At 41.7% G+C, this 21,704-nt stretch overlaps 1 protein-coding gene across 1 annotated transcript; it reads left to right on the top strand.

Annotated features, from left to right (window-relative positions):
- The first annotated feature begins 181 nt into the window (after positions 1-181).
- Positions 182-19,704, top strand: rnaseh1 (ribonuclease H1). Its single transcript, XM_078213199.1, has 8 exons — positions 182-340; positions 7,299-7,420; positions 9,103-9,264; positions 11,630-11,729; positions 14,792-14,846; positions 15,117-15,201; positions 16,412-16,536; positions 18,601-19,704. Exons 1-8 carry the CDS (start codon positions 237-239, stop codon positions 18,685-18,687), a joined length of 840 nt encoding a protein of 279 aa, XP_078069325.1. The 5' UTR covers positions 182-236; the 3' UTR covers positions 18,688-19,704.
- Positions 19,705-21,704: the final 2,000 nt, after the last annotated feature.

A 21,704-nucleotide genomic window follows, 5' to 3' on the forward strand; every position in this document is an offset into this window, starting at 1 on the left:
CGGGGCGGAGGAGCACCCGTGTGTACATGTACATAAAAACAAGCCATGACTCATCCCCGCCTCCGGGGGTCGCTGTGGGCTCGGGTCTGGAAGCTGAGAGGGCGGAGAAGGTGTGTGACGTCATCTGATTGGCATTGTCCAAACAAACAGAAGTGTCTGTTAGACATGCGCTCCTCCAGCCAATCAGCGGGCGCGGCCTCAGCGAGCGGTCGGGGTAGTTCCGGACTGGGGGGTGGATGTGGCGGTTGAGTGGCCTGATCACGGCCCTCTCCATCGGCATGAAGAAACAGTTTTATTACGCGGTGCGGGCTGGCAGGAAGCCCGGAGTATATGCAACCTGGTGAGTGAAAGGTGATTTTGCAGCTTTGTCCTTCTGTTTGGGGGGGGGTCACAGGGGACCCAGAGAGAGCCTCCCCAGTCTATTCCCACTTGAAGCTTTTGGAACTCAGCCCCTCACAATGGTCCTCGAACTTTTCTCAACCGCAAAACACTTCAGGAGGGTAAAAGATCCCACGGACGACATATCGGTCCAATGTCACCAACTTTCACTTGCTCTTGCAAAATAACTCATCAGAATTAATGGGAAGACGTTCCCTCTACTCTCCACAGCTGCTGTCAGACCTGCTGAGATTTTCCAGCATTTTTCTGTTTTTGTGTGGAGGAACGGCGCTGGTTTTGATGAGACACCAGTGAGTCTGTTTATAAACTGGAGAATTTCTGTTTCATGTTCGACCTCCAAGTTCAGCCTATTCCTCAGTGTTTTTGTTTTAAGCCCCAAAAGTGTTTTTAACACCTAATCCTGCAGTTGCTTGTTGTTGTAAGTGCAATGCAACTATATTGGCCAGATCAGGATATTTGGTCTGGAAATAGAGCCAAGTTTGTCAAAGTTTTCTTGCTCAATACTAACTTGAGTGACTTAGAGCTATAGAAGACTACTTGGAACCATAGCATCCCTACAGTGCAGAAGGGGGTCATTCGCCCCATTGTGTCTGCACTGAGTCTCTGAAGGAGCATCTTGCCCAGGCCCAAACCCTTGCCTTATCCCTAAAACCCTGTAACCATGGCTAATCCACCTAACCTACACACCTTTGGGCACTCGGGCAATTTAGCAAGGCTAATCCACCTAACTGGCACACCTTTGGATTGTGGGAGAAAACTGGAGCTTGGAAGAAGAATCCCTATGGTGCAGAAGGATGCCACCCAGCCCATTAAGCCTGCACCTAAATAACCCCATGCATTTACCCTGCTAGTTCCCCTGACACAAAGGAACAATTTAGCATGGCCAGTCAACCTAACCAGCACATCTTTGGAGTGTGGGAGGAAACCAGAGCACCCAGAGGAAACCCATGCAGACATGGGGAGAATGTGTGGAGGATTTGCACAGTGACCCATGGCCAGAATTGAACCCAGATCCCTGGCGCTGTGAGGCAGCCATGCCGCTCTATCCATTTTTCCTCATCTATCTTATTTTCTGATTTTTTTTTTTACTTTTCTCCATTAAGTGTATATCCAAGTATTTTTCAGATGCAATGAGGATTTCTGCCTCTACCACCCTCAGGCAGAGAGTTTCAGACCTCCTCCACCTTCTGGATGGAAAACATACTCAACTCCCCTTTAATTCTTCCACTGGTTACTTTAAATCGATGCTTATGATGATTGATCTCTTTGCTAAGGGAAGAAGGTCTTTCCTATCCACTCTATTTGGGCCCCTCAAGTTTATGCACATTACCATCTACTCTCGGCCTTCTCTGTTCCAAAAAAGACAACCTAAGCCTTATTTATCTTCATAGCAAAAAATCTCTATTTCTGCAATGTTCTCTTGTATCTCCTCTCTACTCTCTTAGCCTCTGCTAAATTGGTATCTTCTCCAGGCGTAAAGAGCCATTAAGATTCCTGGCCACATTGTCTTTGCTGGCCTCATTTAATGACCATCCCTAGTTGCATGGAGACAACCAAGTGTGTCGACCCTGTAATAATGGCAGCTTGAGTTCTTACCAAAGGATATTAGTGACCCAGTTGCGTTTTTAAAATAATCTGGCAACTTCATGGGCTCGAATTTTATGTTGAACGTACAGGCGTGCACCCAACCCAGAATCATATGAGAAGACATTGGGCACACATCCCGATATTGCGGCATTCTTGCGCAACCTTACAGTACTGTAGCTTCACAGTAATTGTTAGCCTTCAGGGATTGCCCACCTTGCTTCTCTTGGTGCCCTCCAACCCATGGAAGCACTGAACCTTTCATGACACGTTGTGTTTCATGCTGCATGCTATTTCTAATTTGTAGAAGGCTGAACCAGCACAGCTGATGCAGTGTTGAACCTCTCTCAATGGTGACCTTTTGAGAGAGATGGCTGCTCAGCGATGGACACTGCTCTAAATATTCCAGAGTCTCTCCTTCACCGTATTTCGAAGGTGGAATATTTAGTTGACCAAGTTTGGGGTTACTGTGAATTTTGTTTTGGCAACATTCAAGGACAGGCCGAGTTTCTCATGTGGCGAATTGAAGAGATTGAGAGTGGATTGCTAATCTGATGCAGAGTGGGCAACCACACAGCTGACATCTGCAAACTGTAGATCATGTGTTTCTATAATTGTCAGTTTAGTTTGACACACAGATGACGGTTTAATACTTTTATCGTAACAAGCCAACTAGGAGCAATATTGATTCAATGTTTGTGTAGGCAATTTACACTTTAAACTACCAAACAGAACTTTCACTTTCAGCACGCCCAAAATCCCACTTCACAATTATACTTTACATCATCCCTTCGGGGGGCATTCGGTTCTCCCTGAACTAGTTGAAGTGATTCTTGTAAAGGTTTACTTCAGTTCTTTTCCTTTCCCAGCCTGGTAACTTTTGATCTCATTAATATGTTACACAGTGAGGATTTTCACTGGAATGCCTTCCTCTAGTTCAAAGTAGACAAATCTTTTACCTCCTATTAATTCTTTGCAAATTTAGTCTTTTCAATCCAAGCACAAGCTCTTGCCTGCATTCCTGTGTGGTAATCCATAAAGACCTCTCGCTCCCCCTATCTTCCAGATCCTGGCAGACTGACTTGTGTAGGGGTTTCAGTAATATTTAGGAAAATTATTGACGGATTCAGCTGTAGGCTTCTCTAAGGACTCCTGTGTCCCCACCCAAGGTCTTATCCATGATGACGTGAATCTCATGGGCTTTGTATTCAAGTAATAATGCTAATTAGCTTTTCTCGAGATATCACTAAACCTCAACTGTATTCTATCATGAAAGGAAATGGACAGTTTGAAGTATAATTTCTTATGATCTGACATTCTCAATACCTTCCTGGGACTTTGGAAGCTCGCAGTCTAACCACTATAAACGCAAACAGAAAATGCTGGAAAATCTCAGCAGGTACGGCATCATCTGTGGCGAGAGAATAGAGCTAACACTTCGAGTCTGGATGACCCTTTGTCTGTTTTTGTTTCAGATTCCAGCAACCACAGTATTTTGCTTTTATCTCACTGCAAACACATTTTGCCATTGGCTCCCAAATGTAAATACCTCACATTTTCTTCTCTGCGTCCCACCCCTCCCAGCACTAAGTTAGTCCCAACCCCTCAGGATTGTGTAATTACAGTCTGTAAAGTTTACATAGACAGTTTCCACAATATTGGTGGAAAATAAGATTTGGCAATGGTGGGGAGGAAAAGTTGACTGTGCAAAAGAAAATGTATTTTTCAGTATATTGTAGACAATTATACTGTGTAAATTTATATCCATTATATTTCAATATATATACAATATAATTTGTGGATTGTAGTGTACAATCTCCTTTGAGCTATAAGGAAGAAAGACCATTATGGATGCAAGGGTGTTTAATTTAAACAGTGCTAATTTCTCCTATCTCTACAGTGCAGAATGAGGCCATTCATCCCATCAAGTCTGTACTGACTGTCCAAAAGAGCATCCTACCCTGGCTTTCCCGTCTGCCCAATCCCCATAACTTCACACCTTTACCATGGCTAATCCACCTCACCTACATGTCTTTGGACTGCGGGAGAAACCCACGCTGACACGGGGAGAATGTGCAAACTGCGCACACACAGCCACTCAAGGCTGGAATCGAATCTGGTTCCCTGGTGCTGTGAGGCAGCAGCACTAACCGCTGTGCCTCATCACCCATCTGTAAATAGAAAGCCATTTTTGATTTGCTTCCCCCCCCTTTTAAGCACATATATCTCAAATTCTCAATTTAGTGTGAACCAATTTTGTGTTAACCCCACAGCAAACTTGAGATCAGGTGAACTTGATGGATTAGTTTATTTGCACACAATCAAACCTTAGGAGGAGGGCAGCAACGTTGCCTCCTTAGCATTCATACAATAAAAGCATAGAGAAAATAAAGATGTACAATGCAAAAACTACAAAGTAATATTGTTCCATGTGGGTCCAGAGTTCAGAACCAAACACCACTGATGTATTCCTTCGTGGAGGTTGGCAGATTGAAACCCGATACCGTATAATTCGCTTTTTCAATAGAGTTGACTTCATACAGTTAAATACGCTTGTGATAACTAATCAGTCTTGCAGGCAATGGTGCAGCAGTTCCAATAGAAACTGTGTAGATGGGACCAGGTATTCTGTGATGCTGCTGGTTGGATGACGAAACCGCAAACAGTCGTGCAATATTGGTCTGAGGAATCGGATGATCTCCTACGGGGCTGCTTGGAGTCAGTGGACTGGTCAGTATTTAAAAACTCTGCGACCAGCCTGAACGACTACACCGCTACAGTAACTGACTTCATTAGTAAGTGTGTAGAAGACTGTGTGCCAAAGAAGCCAATCCATGTGTTCCCCAACTGGAAACCATGGATGTACAGGGATATCCACTCTTGCTGAAGTCCAGGTCTGAGGCGTTCAAGTCAGGTGAAAGCCAGGTACAATCTAAGGAGATCCATCAAAGAGGCCAAAAGACAATACCGGATCAAGCTAGCGTCCCAGGCTAGCCACACCAACACCCGCTGGCTATGGCAAAGTCTGCAAGACATAGCATGTAAAATCGCTGGCTCCAACACACCTGATGAGCTCAATGCATTCTATGCCCGTTTTGAGCAAGAGATCAGCGAGAGTGGCCCTCTACCCTGGATGAACCTGTATCTGGGTCACCATTGCAGATGTCAGAGCAGCTTTCTTGAAGGTCAACCCACAGAAAGCAACTGGCCTGGATGGGGTACCCAGACGTGCACTCAGATCCTGCACAGATCAGCAAGCGGAGGTATTCTCTCCTCTCTTTACAACAATCTGAGGTCCCTATATGCTTCAAGAAGATGGTCATCATCCCAGTACCTAAGAAAAACCAAACAGCGTGCCTTAATGACTATCGGCCGGTGGCTCTGATATCCATCATTCTGAAGTGCTTCGAAAGGTTAGTCATGGCACGAATCAATTCCTGCCTCCCGGACTACCTGGATGCACTACAGTTTGCCTACCACCGCAACAGGTCGACAGCAGACGCCATCTCCCTGGCCCTGCACTCAACCCTGGAACACCTAGATAACAAGGACACCTATGTCAGACTCCTATTTATTGACTACAGCTCAGCCTTCAAGACTATTATTCCCACAAAACTCATCTCCAAACTCCGTGGACTGGGCCTCGACACCTCCCTCTGCGACTGGATCCTGAACTTCCTGACTCTCAGACCACAACCAGTAAGGATAGGCACCAACACCACCTCCACGATCATCCTCAACACTGTTCTCAGCCCCCTACTATACTCCTTAAACACCTATGACTGTGCGGCCAAATTCCCCTCCAATTCGATTTTCAAGTTTGCTGACGACACCACCGTAGTGGGTCGGATTTCAAACAATGACGAGAGACAGTACAGGAATGAGATAGAGAATCTGGTGAACTGGTGCGGCAACAATAATCTCTCCCTCAATGTCAACAAAACGAGGGAGATTGTCATCGACTTCAGGAAGCGTAAAGGAGAACATGCCCCTGTCTACATCAATAGGGACGAAGTAGAAAGGGTCAAGAGCTTCATGTTTTTAGGTGTCCAGATCACCAACAACCTGTCCTGGTCCCCCCCCATGCCGACACTATAGTTAAGAAAGCCCACCAACGCCTCTACTTTCTCAGAAGACTAAGGAAATTTTGGCATGTTAGCTACGACTCTACCAACCTTTACAGATGCATTCTTTCTGGTTGTATCACAGCTTGGTATGGCTCCTGCTCTGCCCAAGACCGCAAGGAACTACAAAGGGTCGTGAATATAGCCCAATCCATTGCGCAAACCAGCCTCCTATCCATTGACTCCATCCACACTTCCCGCTGCCTCGGCAAAGCAGCCAGCATAATTAAGGACCCCACACACCCTGGACATTCTCTCTTCCACCACCTTCCGTCGGGAAAAAGATACAAAAGTCTGAGGTCACGTCCCAACCGACTCAAGAACCGCTTCTTCCCTGCTGCTGTCAGACTTTTGAATGAACTTACCTTGCATTAAGTTGATCTTTCTCTACACCCTAGCTATGACTGTAACAGTACACTCTGCACTCTCTTGTTTCCTTCTCTATGAATGATATGTTTTGTCTGTATTGCGCGCAAGAAACAATACTTTTCACTATGTTAATACATATGACAATAATAAATCAAATCAAACCGAGTTTGTAGTACAACAAGGCTATGTAACTGGCCCCACAGTTAAAGGTCATGTAACCCCCACTTCTGCACATTGTCTTTGACGATGGATGTGTATCCCCCATCTGGGTTCTCGAGATGGTTAAATGTCCCAACCATTAAGAATTGAAAGGAACGTTGCGGGGCCTTTTGTCTTAGCAGACAAGTAGACTCCTGATGGCCATCTTGGGTTATGAAATGCAGGTGGCCTTTGTATATTTTTCTTTTAATTTGGTCTGTGTAGCCCCCAGGGGGATTTCTAGTGTCACCTCAGATAATGAGGTGCAAGTCTCTTTGACACCAACAAGTAGGTCCTTTTGATCACAGGTCACAGACGTAGATTCAGCAGTTGTTAGCAGTTTGTTTAGTTTTTAAAATTTTAGAAATAGCCATGAGGATATGGGTATATATATTACAAAAAACGTATAGCGTGAGGTCTTCGTTCTCTCATAATGGTTGATATTCAAAATCCCAGAGGTGAGTGGATTGCTTTCTAATCCACTGCATTTTCCAGCCCAGTGTGTTTTATTGCTGCCTTAGTTTTATGCCAGATTTTTAGCAGTTAAGAATCAAAGAATTTTATAAAACAATACTAAAGAATTGGGACATTGTTCCTCTAAAATGGTGTACTTTTTCACCTTAGGGATGAATGTAAAGAACAAGTCGACAAATTTCCTTCTGCCAGTTTCAAGAAGTTTGCTACTGAAGAAGATGCATGGTCTTTTGTAGGTACTGTGGCTTCAAGTTCGCAAGTTGCCTTAACAGGTAAAGCAGATATGTACTTGAATACCTAACAAATTATTGTGGGTGACCCTTCAGCATTACAGCGATATTAAACACTGCAATTAAAGGTTAGGCACCTGCATCAATCTTTCTTTGGATGAAACATGGAGACTTTTTTAAATGATTCTATTTTGCAGTGACAAACACACACAAAATTAACTTCAGAGCAGATTTTTAAAAAACACTCTGTTTACAATATTCTGTAAGATTTCAGCAGGAATTTTACTGCAATTCTGCTTGAAACTGTCTGCTAAAGAAATGCTGCCTCGATTGGTACTTGAATTTTTTTAAACCTCAATGGTGCCATGTTCTTGACAATGGTATTATCTTCCCCATAGAGACTGATAACTTTTAAAAATAAATGGATTTTTGAAATGATCCAATGGAACAAACAGGAGGATAATATTTCACTTTTTAAAATGTTTACTGTAACAAACAAAAATCAACATCATTAAAGCATTAACTAACCAGGAAATAGCGCATCTTAAAGGTGAAATTTATGTTATGCCACACTTCAGGCACGCATGTAATATTAAAGGTCGTCCCAAAGCTCCCGCCCGTTTTCCAGCCGAGCTCAATCACTCCTTGCCATGTGGAATAGAATCTTCCAGCATCTGACTAGATTTTCCAGATACAATTATCACCAGCAAAGCATGCTTCAATTAATCCCCTTTCCTAGGGTCACCAAAGTCCTGGTGGCACAGGTTCCAGAGAATCCTTTATCTGATCCCTTTAGTTAACCAGGTCAGACTGTTTAGTCAATGCTAGTAAAACCAAGACAATAGCAGTTCTGTGGAAGGATCATATGAACTCACATTGTTAACTCTTTCTCTCTCCACCGATACTGCCAGATTTATTGAGTTTATCCAGAATTGTTTTGTTTTATTTCAGATTTCCGGCATCCGCAGTATTTTGCTTTCTTCAGTAGCAGTGGAACTTTCCTTCCCAATCCTACTCTAACCTTGTCTCCCAATTTATTTTTTGTTCTTTCCATGATTCCTCAAGAGCTCAGTCTGTTCCATTCCCTTTCATTTGAACAGAAATTGAACCCTCGAGTTTCTTTCTTGGTTTTTACAAAACCAGTTTTTAATTTCTCCTCAGTAGATTCTGTTCTATGAATCATGCTTTTTTTCCCCCTCAGTACTTACAAGCAGGGTGCAATTCAACACTAAATTACTTGCCTGTTTATTCTTTCCTCTTTCCAGTTCTCATCCCTATGGCAACCTGAGATTGCACGGACATTTCTCAGAAATTTGTTGTTTGTTCGGGATTATAATTACACCGATTCCAGAATTCTCTCACTTTGGACTTAAAGGGACATTTCAAAACATACGAATATTGCAAAGCCCTGTGTTCGTGACCAATGCATCTATTGGAAAACCTATTCAACTTCCTTTAGCTGTCTTCTCTGCTGTAGCATGCCAGAAGTTGGCCTGTTAACATTTGTGTATGTGTAAAATATAACATGTCATTTTCCTGGAAACTGAAAACAATGAGTTCTCCATCAGATGGAACTTGCAAATAGTATTTTTTGCCATCTCTTGTTAATTTCTTGAAACTTGTCCCCACCTTACGAACACATTATATCGTTGGAGAATCTGTCTTTAAATCTGCATGTTTTCATTAAATTGCAATAGAACTGATCATTCAAAACTTTTATTTAGAATGTCGTGACCAAAGCAATTCTGCCAATGAGGAGTTGAAACGAGAGAACAGTAGTGGGGAAAAACGTTCTCTGGCATCTGATACCGATGACGAGCCATGCACAAAACGTTTCAAAAGCACAGAACCATTCAGTGACTCAGAACGGAAGTTTACTTACATGGGTAGGTGAAAGTATTGCCTCACTGTTCCTAATATGCAATATAAAAGGACTTGATAAAATTCAACGTTTTACATTTGGATTCATTTAATATTATGGTTTACTGCATACAAGAATATATGGAAGCTATATTTTTAGTTGGCTTTGGTTATTAAAATATGCTAAGATAAAAATATAGGGAACAAATTAATTTTCAATTTCTATTTAACCACATGAATTATATACTACTTTGTTAATGCACTAATCTTTCCCCCCCCCCCCCCTCCTTGGGTTTCAGTAATTGGAGCGTGTTTCAATATTTCCTGACTCGGCTGCCAATGAATGATTTTGCCCGGTTGCCCTTGCCTTTCAGTATTATCTGAAAAAGACTGAACCTTTTGCTTTACTGGTTGAATTATTTTGGGTAATCCATCAGTAATTTCCCCTTCGTTGCCTGGGAGAAAAATATTCAGTGAGATTAATCTTCTGTGAAACAGAAGGAATCTGGCATTGAAAATGGTGGCTAATAGAAAGTAAGTGTTAAGCAGGTGCCCATTGAAGAAGAATAATAAAAAATGGTAAATGGAGAAGAAAGGAAAACAATAGAAATAATTTTGTAACTTATCTGTAGCTTTACTGTGATCTTGAGTGATTCTTAACTTTATGTTACCTAGGAATACAAAATTGCTCAAAGAAGTATTTTGCATGAGTACAAGAGGTGCGAAGTGGTGGCTTATTGATACAATTTAAGGATTTATTTGCACCTAGCTGGACCAGCATGTTCATCGGGACAACTACTGTGGTCACTGTTTTAAACTATGTGAAAATTTTATAGCTAAACTTAATTTGAGGCTAATTCAACCCTCAACCTTTTGGTGATCAACACCTGTGTGGGATGTCAAATTACAAAGTGCATTAAACACTCAAATTATATTCTACATTAAACACTCTTATCAAGTGTAATCTCACTCGCCCATCCACCCTATTCTTCCGCATCTACGTTGACTCCTGGTCACCCACCACCTCAAAATTAAAACCTGTTTTTACAATTCTTCGTTGTCTTTTTGTCTAAACACCTCAACCCAACATCTCTTCTCTAGCATCATTTCAACTACCTGGATCCTATTATGTGGAATTCCTGTTGAAAACCTTTTATCTCCTTTAAGACACTCATTACAATTCACTATTTCAATCAAGCCTTTGGGCACCCCTCCTAATATTTCATTGCTTGCCTCAATGTTGCTTTGACAAGTTTTCTGTGTCAACAGTCCAATTTTAAGTTGTTGTGCTATGCATGTTGATCTTCCTTTCAAGAACAAGTTAAGATACCAATAGCCTTTAACGAAGATATGAATTTCCTTTTGACTAACCCGAAGGATCATGTGACAAAAATGTTCATGTTTTAAGAATTTGACTGTAATAAAAAAAAATCAACTGTGACTAAACATTACTCAGTAGGCAACTAATATACTAGGCTACAGAAATGGTACTCCTCATTAACTTAAGACAATTGAAAATCCCATACCACATTTAAACATTATGTTGCACTGTTATCAGAGATGTAGTCTTGTACATCGAGTCCCAAATTCCTCCTGAAATCAGCAGAATCTCTTCCCCCATGCCCCACCAGGGTGAGACTTCCTGTGTTTTTTGAAAGAAGGTCCCCTCACTCGATGTTCTGAACATAGTCAAATAGACTTCCAAATAGCAAGGCACACTCTGGTGACTCCTTGGTCTTTAAAACTCCACAATTTTCATCCCTCCAAACAGGGAATCCACCCTTGCCAACACACAAGATTAACACGAACAGTCCTTTTCCTCTGGTTGGCATAACAGTGCCTGCTTTTGGTGGTCTTCCCAAAATTACCCTGTTGACTGACTTGAGTCTGAACACAGCAAAATCAGCTGCCTCCTCCTTTGTAAAAAGTCTCACAACACCAGGTTAAAGTCCAACAGGTTTATTTGGTAGCAAAGGCCACTAGCATTCGGAGCGCTGCTCCTTCGTCAGGTAAGTGGGAGTTCTGTTCACCTTTGTATCCAGGTCTTAAAAATTATACTATATTTTCAATGGGTTCCAATTGGAGTTTGTCGACATAACGAGGTCACATTGTCTCCAAGCAATTTTAGTATGAGATCGCATATCCCCCTCTCAAGTATGCCATTTTACCTGAAAATTAAAGGAGACAGTTTTAAGTACAGCCCATCTCAAAGTAGAAAACTAATACTGGGATGCGACTAAATAATTGTAATTCCTTTGGGCTGAAAATATAAACTGATTTCAGCTGTGTTTTGGCTGTAAACATTTATTTAAGTGCTTGCTCCTTTTATAAATGTGCATCAGGGTGTCATTGGTATGAACGAAATCCAAGTGTTTCTGCTTCTTTGATCAGGAGATGCTGTTGCAGTTTATACAGATGGCTGCTGTACAGGTAACGGGCAAAAAAGAGCTAAGGCTGGAATCGGTGTGTACTGGGGACCTGGTCATTCCCTGTAAGTAATAGAATTTATTTTCCATTTGAAAAAATATCAAATGTACTTGAGAAACAATCACCAATTGAAATGATTTGTAAGTGAACATTGTTTTACAATGCTTATTTTTTCGATACTTTAAGTTCTCCACTGTAATCAGGCAGTTTTCAATAAGTATTTGATCTGATAATACTTATGATAGTAACTTTGGTTTAACTATGACAGTCAACTTTAATTGTTGGGTCCTGCCCCAGTGCTAATGCATCTTGGGAATTCCGACAACTGTGATAATCCTGATATGATCTCGCCCCAGTGTTTATCCAGTCAATGACTGTTCTCTTTCCCCTGAAGGGAGAAAGGAGAACAGCTGAAACTAGGACACTTCTACCCACCCAACCACTGCTTTCCCTCCGTGCCCCCCCCCCCATTCTGAGGGTGCCCACGATGGTGCAGTCCCTGTTCCTCTGTTACTGCTAGATCCCAGAGTCATTCAGTAACAAGTTTCATATTCTACATGGTGGCGATATGCGAACCAGTGTTTACTCCTAACGTAGTACTGCCATACTCCAGAAGGGCCTTAATTGATCTTGCCAAGCCACTCAACCATGTGAGCCAAGTCTATTTAAGCTGCTGGAGAAAATGGACAACCCTCCAAAGCTCCGGAGTATAATCTCTTTCCATAACATGATGGATAAGGTCAGGTTTGATGGTGCAAGATCTCAATGGAGGTCAAACAGGGTTGTGTTTTTGACCGTGCTCTTAGACATATTTGCTCCCTTGCTGTCATATGCCTTACGTTCATCTACAGAGACCATTCACTTGCATACCAGAATTGGTCAGCCTTGGCCTGCCTGAGATTCAAGACAAAAGTATCCTACGTCCTTATCAGAGAGTTGCTCTGCATTGACTATGCCACACTAGCATTCCATAATGAGGAACACCTTAATCGTCAGATGGACAGCCTCTTTCACACCTGTAGAGGATTTGGAAATCTGCATCAGGACGTCAAATGTCATCATCAAAGATATTGCCGTACTGCTCTATCTGCATTGAGAATGTGACATCGGACGCTGTTGATAGATTCACATACATAGGCTCCACAGTCGCTAGCAATCTTACTCAATACTGAAATCAACACGCACATAGCAAAAGCTTCAGCAGTAACACACCCAATCTAAGAAAGAGTGCATGGAACCACAACCTGACTGAGAACACCAAACTGCAAGTCCACCAAGCTTGCACCCTCAGCCCTCTGTCCAGGTCTCATTACAGTAGGATAATCATTGTGCAACTATGATAGGCAGGAGTCAAGGCTGAACACCTTTTTTTTTCCTCGCCCTCATTGCTTCAGACGTATCCTTGGCATCTCTTCTGGGGACAAGGACACCAACTTGAAGGTATTGAAGCATGCTAATTTCATCAGTGTACACTCATTACAAAGCCAACAACATCTGCATTGCTCAGCCAGGATGGATGGATAACAACTGTATACCCTAAGACTTGTAATAGTGAACTAGCCACTCGGTGAAAATCTACTGGGTGTCCGTAACTTTGCTACAAGAACGCCTGTAAGCGAGATATGAAGATAGCAGATAGACAGTCACCGATGGTCATGACCTCTAGAGGTTCACTGGAAGGGTATTGGATGAGATGAGCAGAAACAAAAAAGGCGACAAAGGGCCAGAGGAAAACACTTCATCAGCTCACGCTTGTCTTCAGCAGCAAAAGCAGCAGAGGATGCTGTGCCAAAGTGGATCTCCTGAGCCACACCAGGTGATGTTTAACACAGTTAAATCTCTCCCTCCATGTCAACAAAATGAAGGAGATTGTGATTGACTTCAGGAAGCGTAGAGGAGAACATGCCCCTGTCTACATCAACGGGGACGAAGTAGAAAGGGTAAAGAGCTTCAAGTTTTTAGATGTCCAGATCACCAACAACCTGTCCTGGGTTCCCCCCCTCCATGTCGACACTATAGTTAAGAAAGCCCACCAATGCCTCTACTTTCTCAGAAGACTAAGGAAATTTGGCATGTCAGCTACGACTTTTTCCAACTTTTACAGATGCACCATAGAAAGCATTCTTTCTAGATCTATCACAGCTTGGTTTGGTTCCTCCTCTGCCCAAGACTATTTGATGTTTTTAAGTTTCCTTTGTACTTTGATTTCTGTTCGGGCTGTTCCCCCTCCTTTTTGGGGAGCTGCCCCTTTTACTTTGTCCTGATTTAATCTGAGTTTGTTTATTTGGTTTGACCTAAAAAGAGGGCAAGGAACTACAAAAGGTTGTGAATGTAGCCCAATCCATCACGTAAACCATCCCATTCATTGTCTACACTTCCCGCTGCCTCGGCAAAGCAGCCAGCATAATTAAGGACCCCATGCACCCTGGACATTCTCTCTTCCAGCTTTCTTCGGGAAAAAGATACAAAGGTCTGAGGTCACGTACCAACCGACTGGAGAACAGCTTCTTCCCTGCTACTGTCAGACTTTTGAATAGGCCTACCTCACATTAAGTTGATCTTTCTCTACACCCTAGCTATGACCGTAACACTACATTCTGCACTCTCTTGTTTCTTTCCCTATGCATGGTATGTTTTGTCTGTATAGCACGCAAGAAACAATACTTTTCACTGTATACTAATACATGTGACAATAATAAATCAAATTGTCTACTATGGAATATGAAGGCTGCCAAGAGTGATCTTTTTGGGATACAGCAATGAATAACGTTCTTGTGCAAACCTTCTGAGAGTTTTTGCAGCATGGGTTATGCCTTGCAAATGAAGAATAGATGAGGAAAGTCGGACAAAATAACTTAAAAAGCATTATCCTCCCTAGAACATGCCAGAGATTTGCTGTGCTCAAAGTTCAATAAGTGATCTTCTTTCTGAATGTAGAGCTAAATAATCTGCAATATCTCATGTCATCTATTTCACTTTTCCAAAGTCCTGTGATACCATAGGTCTTTTCCTACAATCCCCATATCCCTTCCTGTGAATGTAAGAGATCTGGAATTTTGTATTGTGTGGCATTTTGTTTTCTTACAATGCTCTTTTCTACTGCTCATCTTAACTTTTTTTTCTCAGAAACCTTAGTGAAAGACTTCCAGGAAGACAGACCAACCAAAGGGCAGAAATAGTTGTGAGTATTTTGTTTGGGAAAATGTATCTTAAAATTTTGCCAAGTCTCATTTGTGCAGGAAGAAATGTGCAGAAGTTTTTATCATGATTGCATCTGTTGTGTTTTAATAGGAATTTATGTTGATAGCTAAACCGTTTTCAGACTAGTGGCATGACTATGACATGCAAACTGGATTTTTAAAAGCTACAATGCTATCAAACATTATCTCACTAACAATCTTTGAACTAAAAGTTACTAAAACTGCTTGTGATATTTTTTCTTCATGTTTAGGCAGCTTGTCGTGCAATCGAGCAGGCCAAGGAACTGAATATTGAAAAACTGATTATTTTCACAGATAGCATGTTCACAATTAATGGTGAGTCGCTCAAACCTATAAAGTGATGGTCAGAGCTTGTAGGTGGGATATCTATGATTATCATAAAGTCAAACCATGAACTTCCAATATATCTTTTTCATAATCTTGAAACGGTGACTCATGGTGAGCGCCTCCACGTTACCTCAGCCATTCTTCATGTTTGAGCCTACGCAGTGTCAACTTTCCACCAGTGAGGAACATCATCTGCTAAACACATGCATTTCTAGCTGCGTGGTCACAAGTAATAGGAATGAGTGGCTTTTTTTTCTCACTAATACAAGTGACTGAGGTTTGTTGTTTAACTGCTGTTGCCCTGATCTAAGCAGCTACTTAGCATAGACAATGGATCAAACCCAAGATCTGTCAGAGCTGCATATTTCTGTATACATAGAGGTGCTGAGGAATACATTCCATTTTTTAAAAAACTAATAATGTATTGGTGCTCTGCATCTGCACCATCCTAAAGCAGATTATGGTTTGTCTTTGTTATTGCATTCACCACATCCAAAGTTAAATATTTAACCCACCACTGAAACAGTGTGGTTGCAGTGTGCATTATCTACAAGATACACTGCAGTAAGTTGCCAAATGATCCATGGTAGACCCTACAAAACCACCAACTTGTAATGCCATGAAGAATACACATAGTATCCGTCTCTAAGTGGCACTCAATTCTGCCTTGCAAATGCAAATTGCTGTTCCTTCACCATTGCTGGGTCAAAATTCTGGATTTTTCTATGTAACAGCATTGCTTTCACCACGTGGACTGGAGTCATTCAAGAAAGAGACTCTACCACCTTGGGTCGACAAATAAGTTGCCTAGCCTGCAAGTGTCTGCATCATGAGAACTGTATCTTAAAACAGTCAGTTTCTACATCTGATTACTATTTGGTGATTTCTGCCAGGAAGTGCACTCTTGTAGATCAGACTCATGTTCTCCCCTCATGTTGTTGAATTGCCTCTTGATACTTAAGTGTTTCCTTACATCCTTTCTTTCTTTCTTTGATTTGCTGAAATGATTGGAAAGAGCAATATATGGTTGTACATTTTAGATTGAACTTTTGCAAAGGATTGTTCCAAATTGGCGGCTGTGTTACCTACATTACAATTACAGCAGTAACCACAAAGTACTTTGTTAGCTGTAAAATCTTTTCAAAAGTCCTGAGCTTGTGAAATGTGCTAATAAATGAAAGTTTGTTCTTTCCAATAGGCATCACAAAGTGGATCAAATCTTGGAAGACTAATGGCTGGAAGCTTAGTTCTGGAGGATCAGTAATCAACAAACAGGACTTTGAAAGACTTGACAAATTAAACTCCGGTATAAATGTTGAATGGGTAAGCAATTTTTTTTTCGGGGACAAAGTCCCAAGGAAACACTGAGAATTGATCCATTGTTCCAATTCTCTGCTGTGAGTCTAGGGGTAAATAAAATCCCCAAGCTGACCACATGCTATCTAATTGTATGTAGTTGCTAGATGATATGAATCTTTTATATTGTGTTAATTTACAAGAGAAAAATACTAAAATTACTTCTTGCTTAAATTCTTTTCACTTTTTCTACGTGACCTTGACGAGCTCACTAATCCAGATAGCGAATGTTAAATGTAAGGCGTGAAAGGATTTTAAAGTTATGCCACTTCAGAACCTCTGAATTTGTTTTCCAGAAGCATAGAGCTATGACCATTTTCTGTACCAAGGACAATTTTCAGCCGGCACTCACTGTCAGAACAGCGATAGGGGATGGGTCAGGAGAGGGGGAAGGGGTGTGGTGGCAGGGCGAGAAGAGGATGGGGTGAGAGAAATAGGGGTCACAGCAGGGGGAAAAAGAGCGGGAAGGGGGGAGAAACAGGCTGATGCTGGCTTTGATCAGGGAGAGAGGGTTAGCGATTACTTTGTTTATTGAGGGAGCAGTAATGCTGGCACTGTGGGGTTTAGTCTGGAGATGGGGGGTGGGTGGTGTAGAGGTAATGCCGGCTTTGATCGCGATTTGATTTATTATTGTCACATGTATTAGTATACAGTGAAAAGTATTGTTTCTTGCACGCTATACAAAGCATACCATTCATAGAGAAGGAAATGAGACCGTGCAGAATGTAGTGTTGCAGTCATAGCTAGGGTGTAGAGAAAGATCAACTTAGTGCGAGGTAGGTCCATTCAAAAGTCCGATGGCAGCAGGGAAGAAGCTGTTTTTGAGTTGGTTGGTATGTGACCTGAGACTTTTGTACCTTCTTCCCGACGGAAGAAGGTGGAAGAGAGTATGTCCAGGGTGTGTGGGGTCCTTAATTATGCCGGCTGCTTTTCCAAGGCAGTGGGAAGTGTAGACAGAGTCAATGGATGGGAAGTCGATGACTAACTAGTTTTGTTTTGTTGACATTGAGGGAGAGATTATTGTTGTCGCACCAGTTCACCAGATTCTCTCTCACTCCTGTACTCTGTCTTGTCATTGTTTGATATCCGACCCACTACAGTGGCGTCATCAGCAAACTTGAAAATTGAGTTGGAGAGGAATTTGGCCGCACAGTCATAGGTGTATAAGGAATATAGTAGAGGGCTGAGAACACAGTCTTGTGGGGCACCAGTGTTGAGGATGATCACAAAGGAGGTGTTGCCTATCCTTACTGATTAAGGTCTGAGTTCAGAAGTTCAAGATCCAGTCGCAGAGGGAGGAGCAGAGCCCCAGGCCATGGAGTTTGGAGGTGGGTTTTGTAGGAATAATGGTGTTGAAGGCTGAGCGTTTGGGGCCTGGGGAATTTGGAGAGAAAACTAGAGAGAAACACGTTGGCTTTCAGTACTACCCTGACACTTGGCTGTTTTTTGGTAAGATTCCCCCCCCCCCCCCCCCCCCATGGTATGCTGACAGATTAATAATTGTGCGTGCCTATTTGGGAATTCTTTAAAAGTTTTGGAAACTATCAGTGAACTGCCGATGGAAATTATGATTTATCAGAACTATTTGACATAGCTGCTAGTTTCTTTCCTGTTTCTTTGCTTGTCTCATACTCCGAACGTTTGTCTTCCTACCTCTTGGCTGCCTCTTTATTGCTTGCTCATTATCTCTCACGCTTGTGCACTGTAAGACCTTTTCTTTTCTGTAAGACCTCCCTGTCTGCTCTCAGTTCTCACTTCTCTTCACTGTGTTTCTCAGTTTTTCTGTTCCTTTTTTCTTCTTTGTCTCCCCTTTTCACTTCCTGTGAAACCCGATCAGGTGCAAGGTCCTACCCCTCTAGTTGGAGAAATTGGATTTGCATTTACATTAGGATTGTCACCATTGTTTCAATTTATCTTCATTTTAAAAAATTCCTAAACTAAAAGCTATTTTTTAAAACCTGTGATTTATGGAACTTGAAGTTCACAGCACTGAGTGTCTCAATGCATTACTTGTTTCTACTTGCTTTGCAGATGCATGTGCCTGGTCATGCTGGTTTCACGGGAAATGAAGCAGCAGATAGTCTAGCTAAGGATGGAGCCTCCAAGCCACCATGTTAACTGGCACTGCCAAATGTACTTTGCAGTTTACATTTAAGCATGGATGCAAATCTGAAATGTGTATCAAACTGGTGAAAAGCAAATTTTATTTAATCATCTTTATTGTAAAGTTTCCTTTCAGTGACTCAAACAATGCTTTTTATTAAGGGTAATCTTCCAACTTCTCACTCTACTGATGGAGAGTTGCTTCCACTGCCGATAACTACAATTAATTTCCAGTATAATTTATCAAGTACCTGGAATTCCAAAACATGGCACTGCTGATGAGTTGTCTTGCCTGTAATGCAAAATTTGGAAGTGTTTTATTTCCTATGAGGATAGCAAACTTATTTCTCACTCAGCAGCCAGGAATTGGCATACAAGAAGTATTCATCATTTTTTTTTCTTGGATGCTTGTAATGCCCTTTTGAGCTTGTTGCTAAAGTTGCAGAATAGCAAACATTTAGGGAATTTATTTTCATCTTTCTAACTCGTACTGTGCTTGCTTTTCCCCTTGGTGTGAATAAAAAATGGCCAAGCTTTTCAACTATGCAGCATTGTGAATGTGAGCCTGTGCCCCTCTCTCCGCTCATTAACACAATGCAGCATGTTGCTATATGCAGCTCATTATGTTGCAGTCCTACAGATAAGTGTACATTATAATTGTGGGTTTTCATACATGGACATGTGAATCATTTGCATTATTTTTAAAGTAATATGGTTGTAAATAGTGTTGTATATTTTTAATTTGGTTGATATACAAGGTTCCAATCTAAATTTAGGTTGTTTCTTAGAAGTTCCAATGACGCACATTTTGACTCCGGAGTTTTCTTTCATCTAATCATTTTAATTTTTGTAAGTTTTTGTTTTGTCAATAATGCACTTGTACATGGGCCCAGCAATAAACCAGGTTGATGGATTGACTATTGATTTTTGTATTTTATGATACAGAAGTTACTCTTAAGAATTAATCTGTTGTACATGAGTTGGTTTTCAGAGTTAAAATCCTATGAAATAAAATTTCTATTTTTTGAACACTTTGGGGTTTTTTTTTGCTTTATTCAAGAATCTAATAATGCAATAGTTTGTACAATTCTAATTCTAGTTTCTTTGCCACACTAGAATACTTTGAGAATAATCTGGAATTGCTTGACTGATGGTCTAGAATCTCAGCCTCGCTGTAATGCCATCAGATTATTCAGTACAGCTACAACACTGGCATGTACACAGCATTGTATAAAATTGCCCAGGAATGTCCTATCCACGAAGATGAGACAAATCCAATCTGACCAATTCCACATCAGCCTTTTCTTGATCATCTGTGAAGTGATCATAAAATCCCTACAGTGCAGAAGGAGGCCATTTGGCCCATCAAGCCTGCACCAACAATCCCACCCAGACCCTATCCCCATAACCCCACGTATTTACCCTGCTAATCTCCCTGATACTAAGGGACAATTTAGCATAGCCAATCAATCTAACATGCATTTGTTGACTGTGGGAGGAAACCCACGTAGACATGGGGAAAATGTGCAAACACCACAGTCACCTGAGGCTGGAATTGAACCCAGGTTCCTGGCGTTACAATGCAACAGTGTGGAGCCAATCAGCTCCTGCCCGCATTACTGTCTTCCAGACGTGGAATAAAGAGCTGAACTCAAAGTGGGAGTTGAGATTGACTGCCCCTGACTCAGTGCGGACAAGGAGCACTAACAAAACAGAAGTAAATGGGAATTGGGGAAAACTTTCCACTGGTTGGAATCATACTTAGCACATAGAAAGATGGCTGTGGTTGTTAAAGGTCACTCATCTCAGTACCCTAACTTTGCTGCAGGAGGTTCTCGGGATAGTCTTCTAGCCCCAACCATTTTCAGTTGCTTCATCAATGACCTTCCATAATAAGATCAGAAGTGGGATGTTTGCTAATGATTGCATGATGTTCAGTAGAATGACTGCTCATTCTGAAGCAGTTTGTGGCCATATGCAGCAAGACCTGGACAAAATTCAGTTTTGGATTGAAAAGTGACAGTAACATTTGTGCAACACAAGTCAGGCAATGACCATTTCCACTCATAAAGAATGTAGCCATTTCACCTTGACATTCAATGTCATTATCATCACTGAATCCTCCATTGTCAACAGCTCTGGGTTACAATTGACCAGAAACTGAACTGGACTAGACATAAATACTGTGGCGAAAGCGCAGGTCAGAGTCTGGGAATTCTGCAGCAAATAACTCACCTACTAATTCTCCAAAGCCTGTAATTCACCACCTGACTCTCTAGAGCCTGTCCATTATTCATAAGGCACATTCCGGGAGTGGGATGGAATATTCTTGCAGTGCAGCTTCAACAACATTCAAGAAGTTCAACAACATTCAATAAGTTCAACAACATTCAAGAAGCTCAGCACCAACCAGGACAAAGCAATCTGCTTGATTGATAACCCACTCACCAACTTAAATATGCATTCCCTTCACCACCCACTCTGGGCAGCTGTGCATTATATCCAGAGTGCACTGCAGCAACTCTTTTGCTCTCTTGACGGTACCTCACATCTAGAAGGCCAAAGCCAACAGATGTATGGGGACTCCACCACTTCCTCCAAGCCATACACCATCCTGAGTTGGAACTCTATTACCATTCCTTCTCTGTTGTGTCAAATTGCTGAAACTCCCTTCCTAACAGCAGTATGGTTATACCTGTACCAGATGGACTGCAATGGTTCAAAAAGGCAACTCACCATCACCTTCTCAATAGCAATTGGGGATTGGCACCAAATGTTAACCTTGCCAGCAATGCATATGTCCCATGGAAGAGTTAAAAAAAATCCAGTGTAACAAAAGGGAAGCTTCTGTATTATTATATTCGGTAGACCAGGCAAACAGTTAAAAGTCCAGAGCAGGTAGTTGGATCTCCAACAAAGTCCACTATGTGGTACTGAGTACCAATACACACACGTGCTACACAGCTTGCGCATTGCAATGCATTTTATTATTTTATTAAATGTTGACACCTATGCTCAATATATGTCAAAAG

This window comes from Mustelus asterias, chromosome 5 (assembly GCF_964213995.1).
Source record: "Mustelus asterias chromosome 5, sMusAst1.hap1.1, whole genome shotgun sequence".
NCBI lineage: Eukaryota > Metazoa > Chordata > Chondrichthyes > Carcharhiniformes > Triakidae > Mustelus > Mustelus asterias.

Excerpts from the sequence above, each read along its gene's own strand:
- rnaseh1 (XM_078213199.1), top strand. The coding sequence starts at position 237 with ATGTGGCGGTTGAGTGGCCTGATCACGGCCCTCTCCATCGGCATGAAG. Across the intron at positions 7,421-9,102 it reads TTCGCAAGTTGCCTTAACAG|AATGTCGTGACCAAAGCAAT; the intron begins GTAAAGCAGATA and ends ACTTTTATTTAG. Across the intron at positions 15,202-16,411 it reads TAGCATGTTCACAATTAATG|GCATCACAAAGTGGATCAAA; the intron begins GTGAGTCGCTCA and ends TCTTTCCAATAG.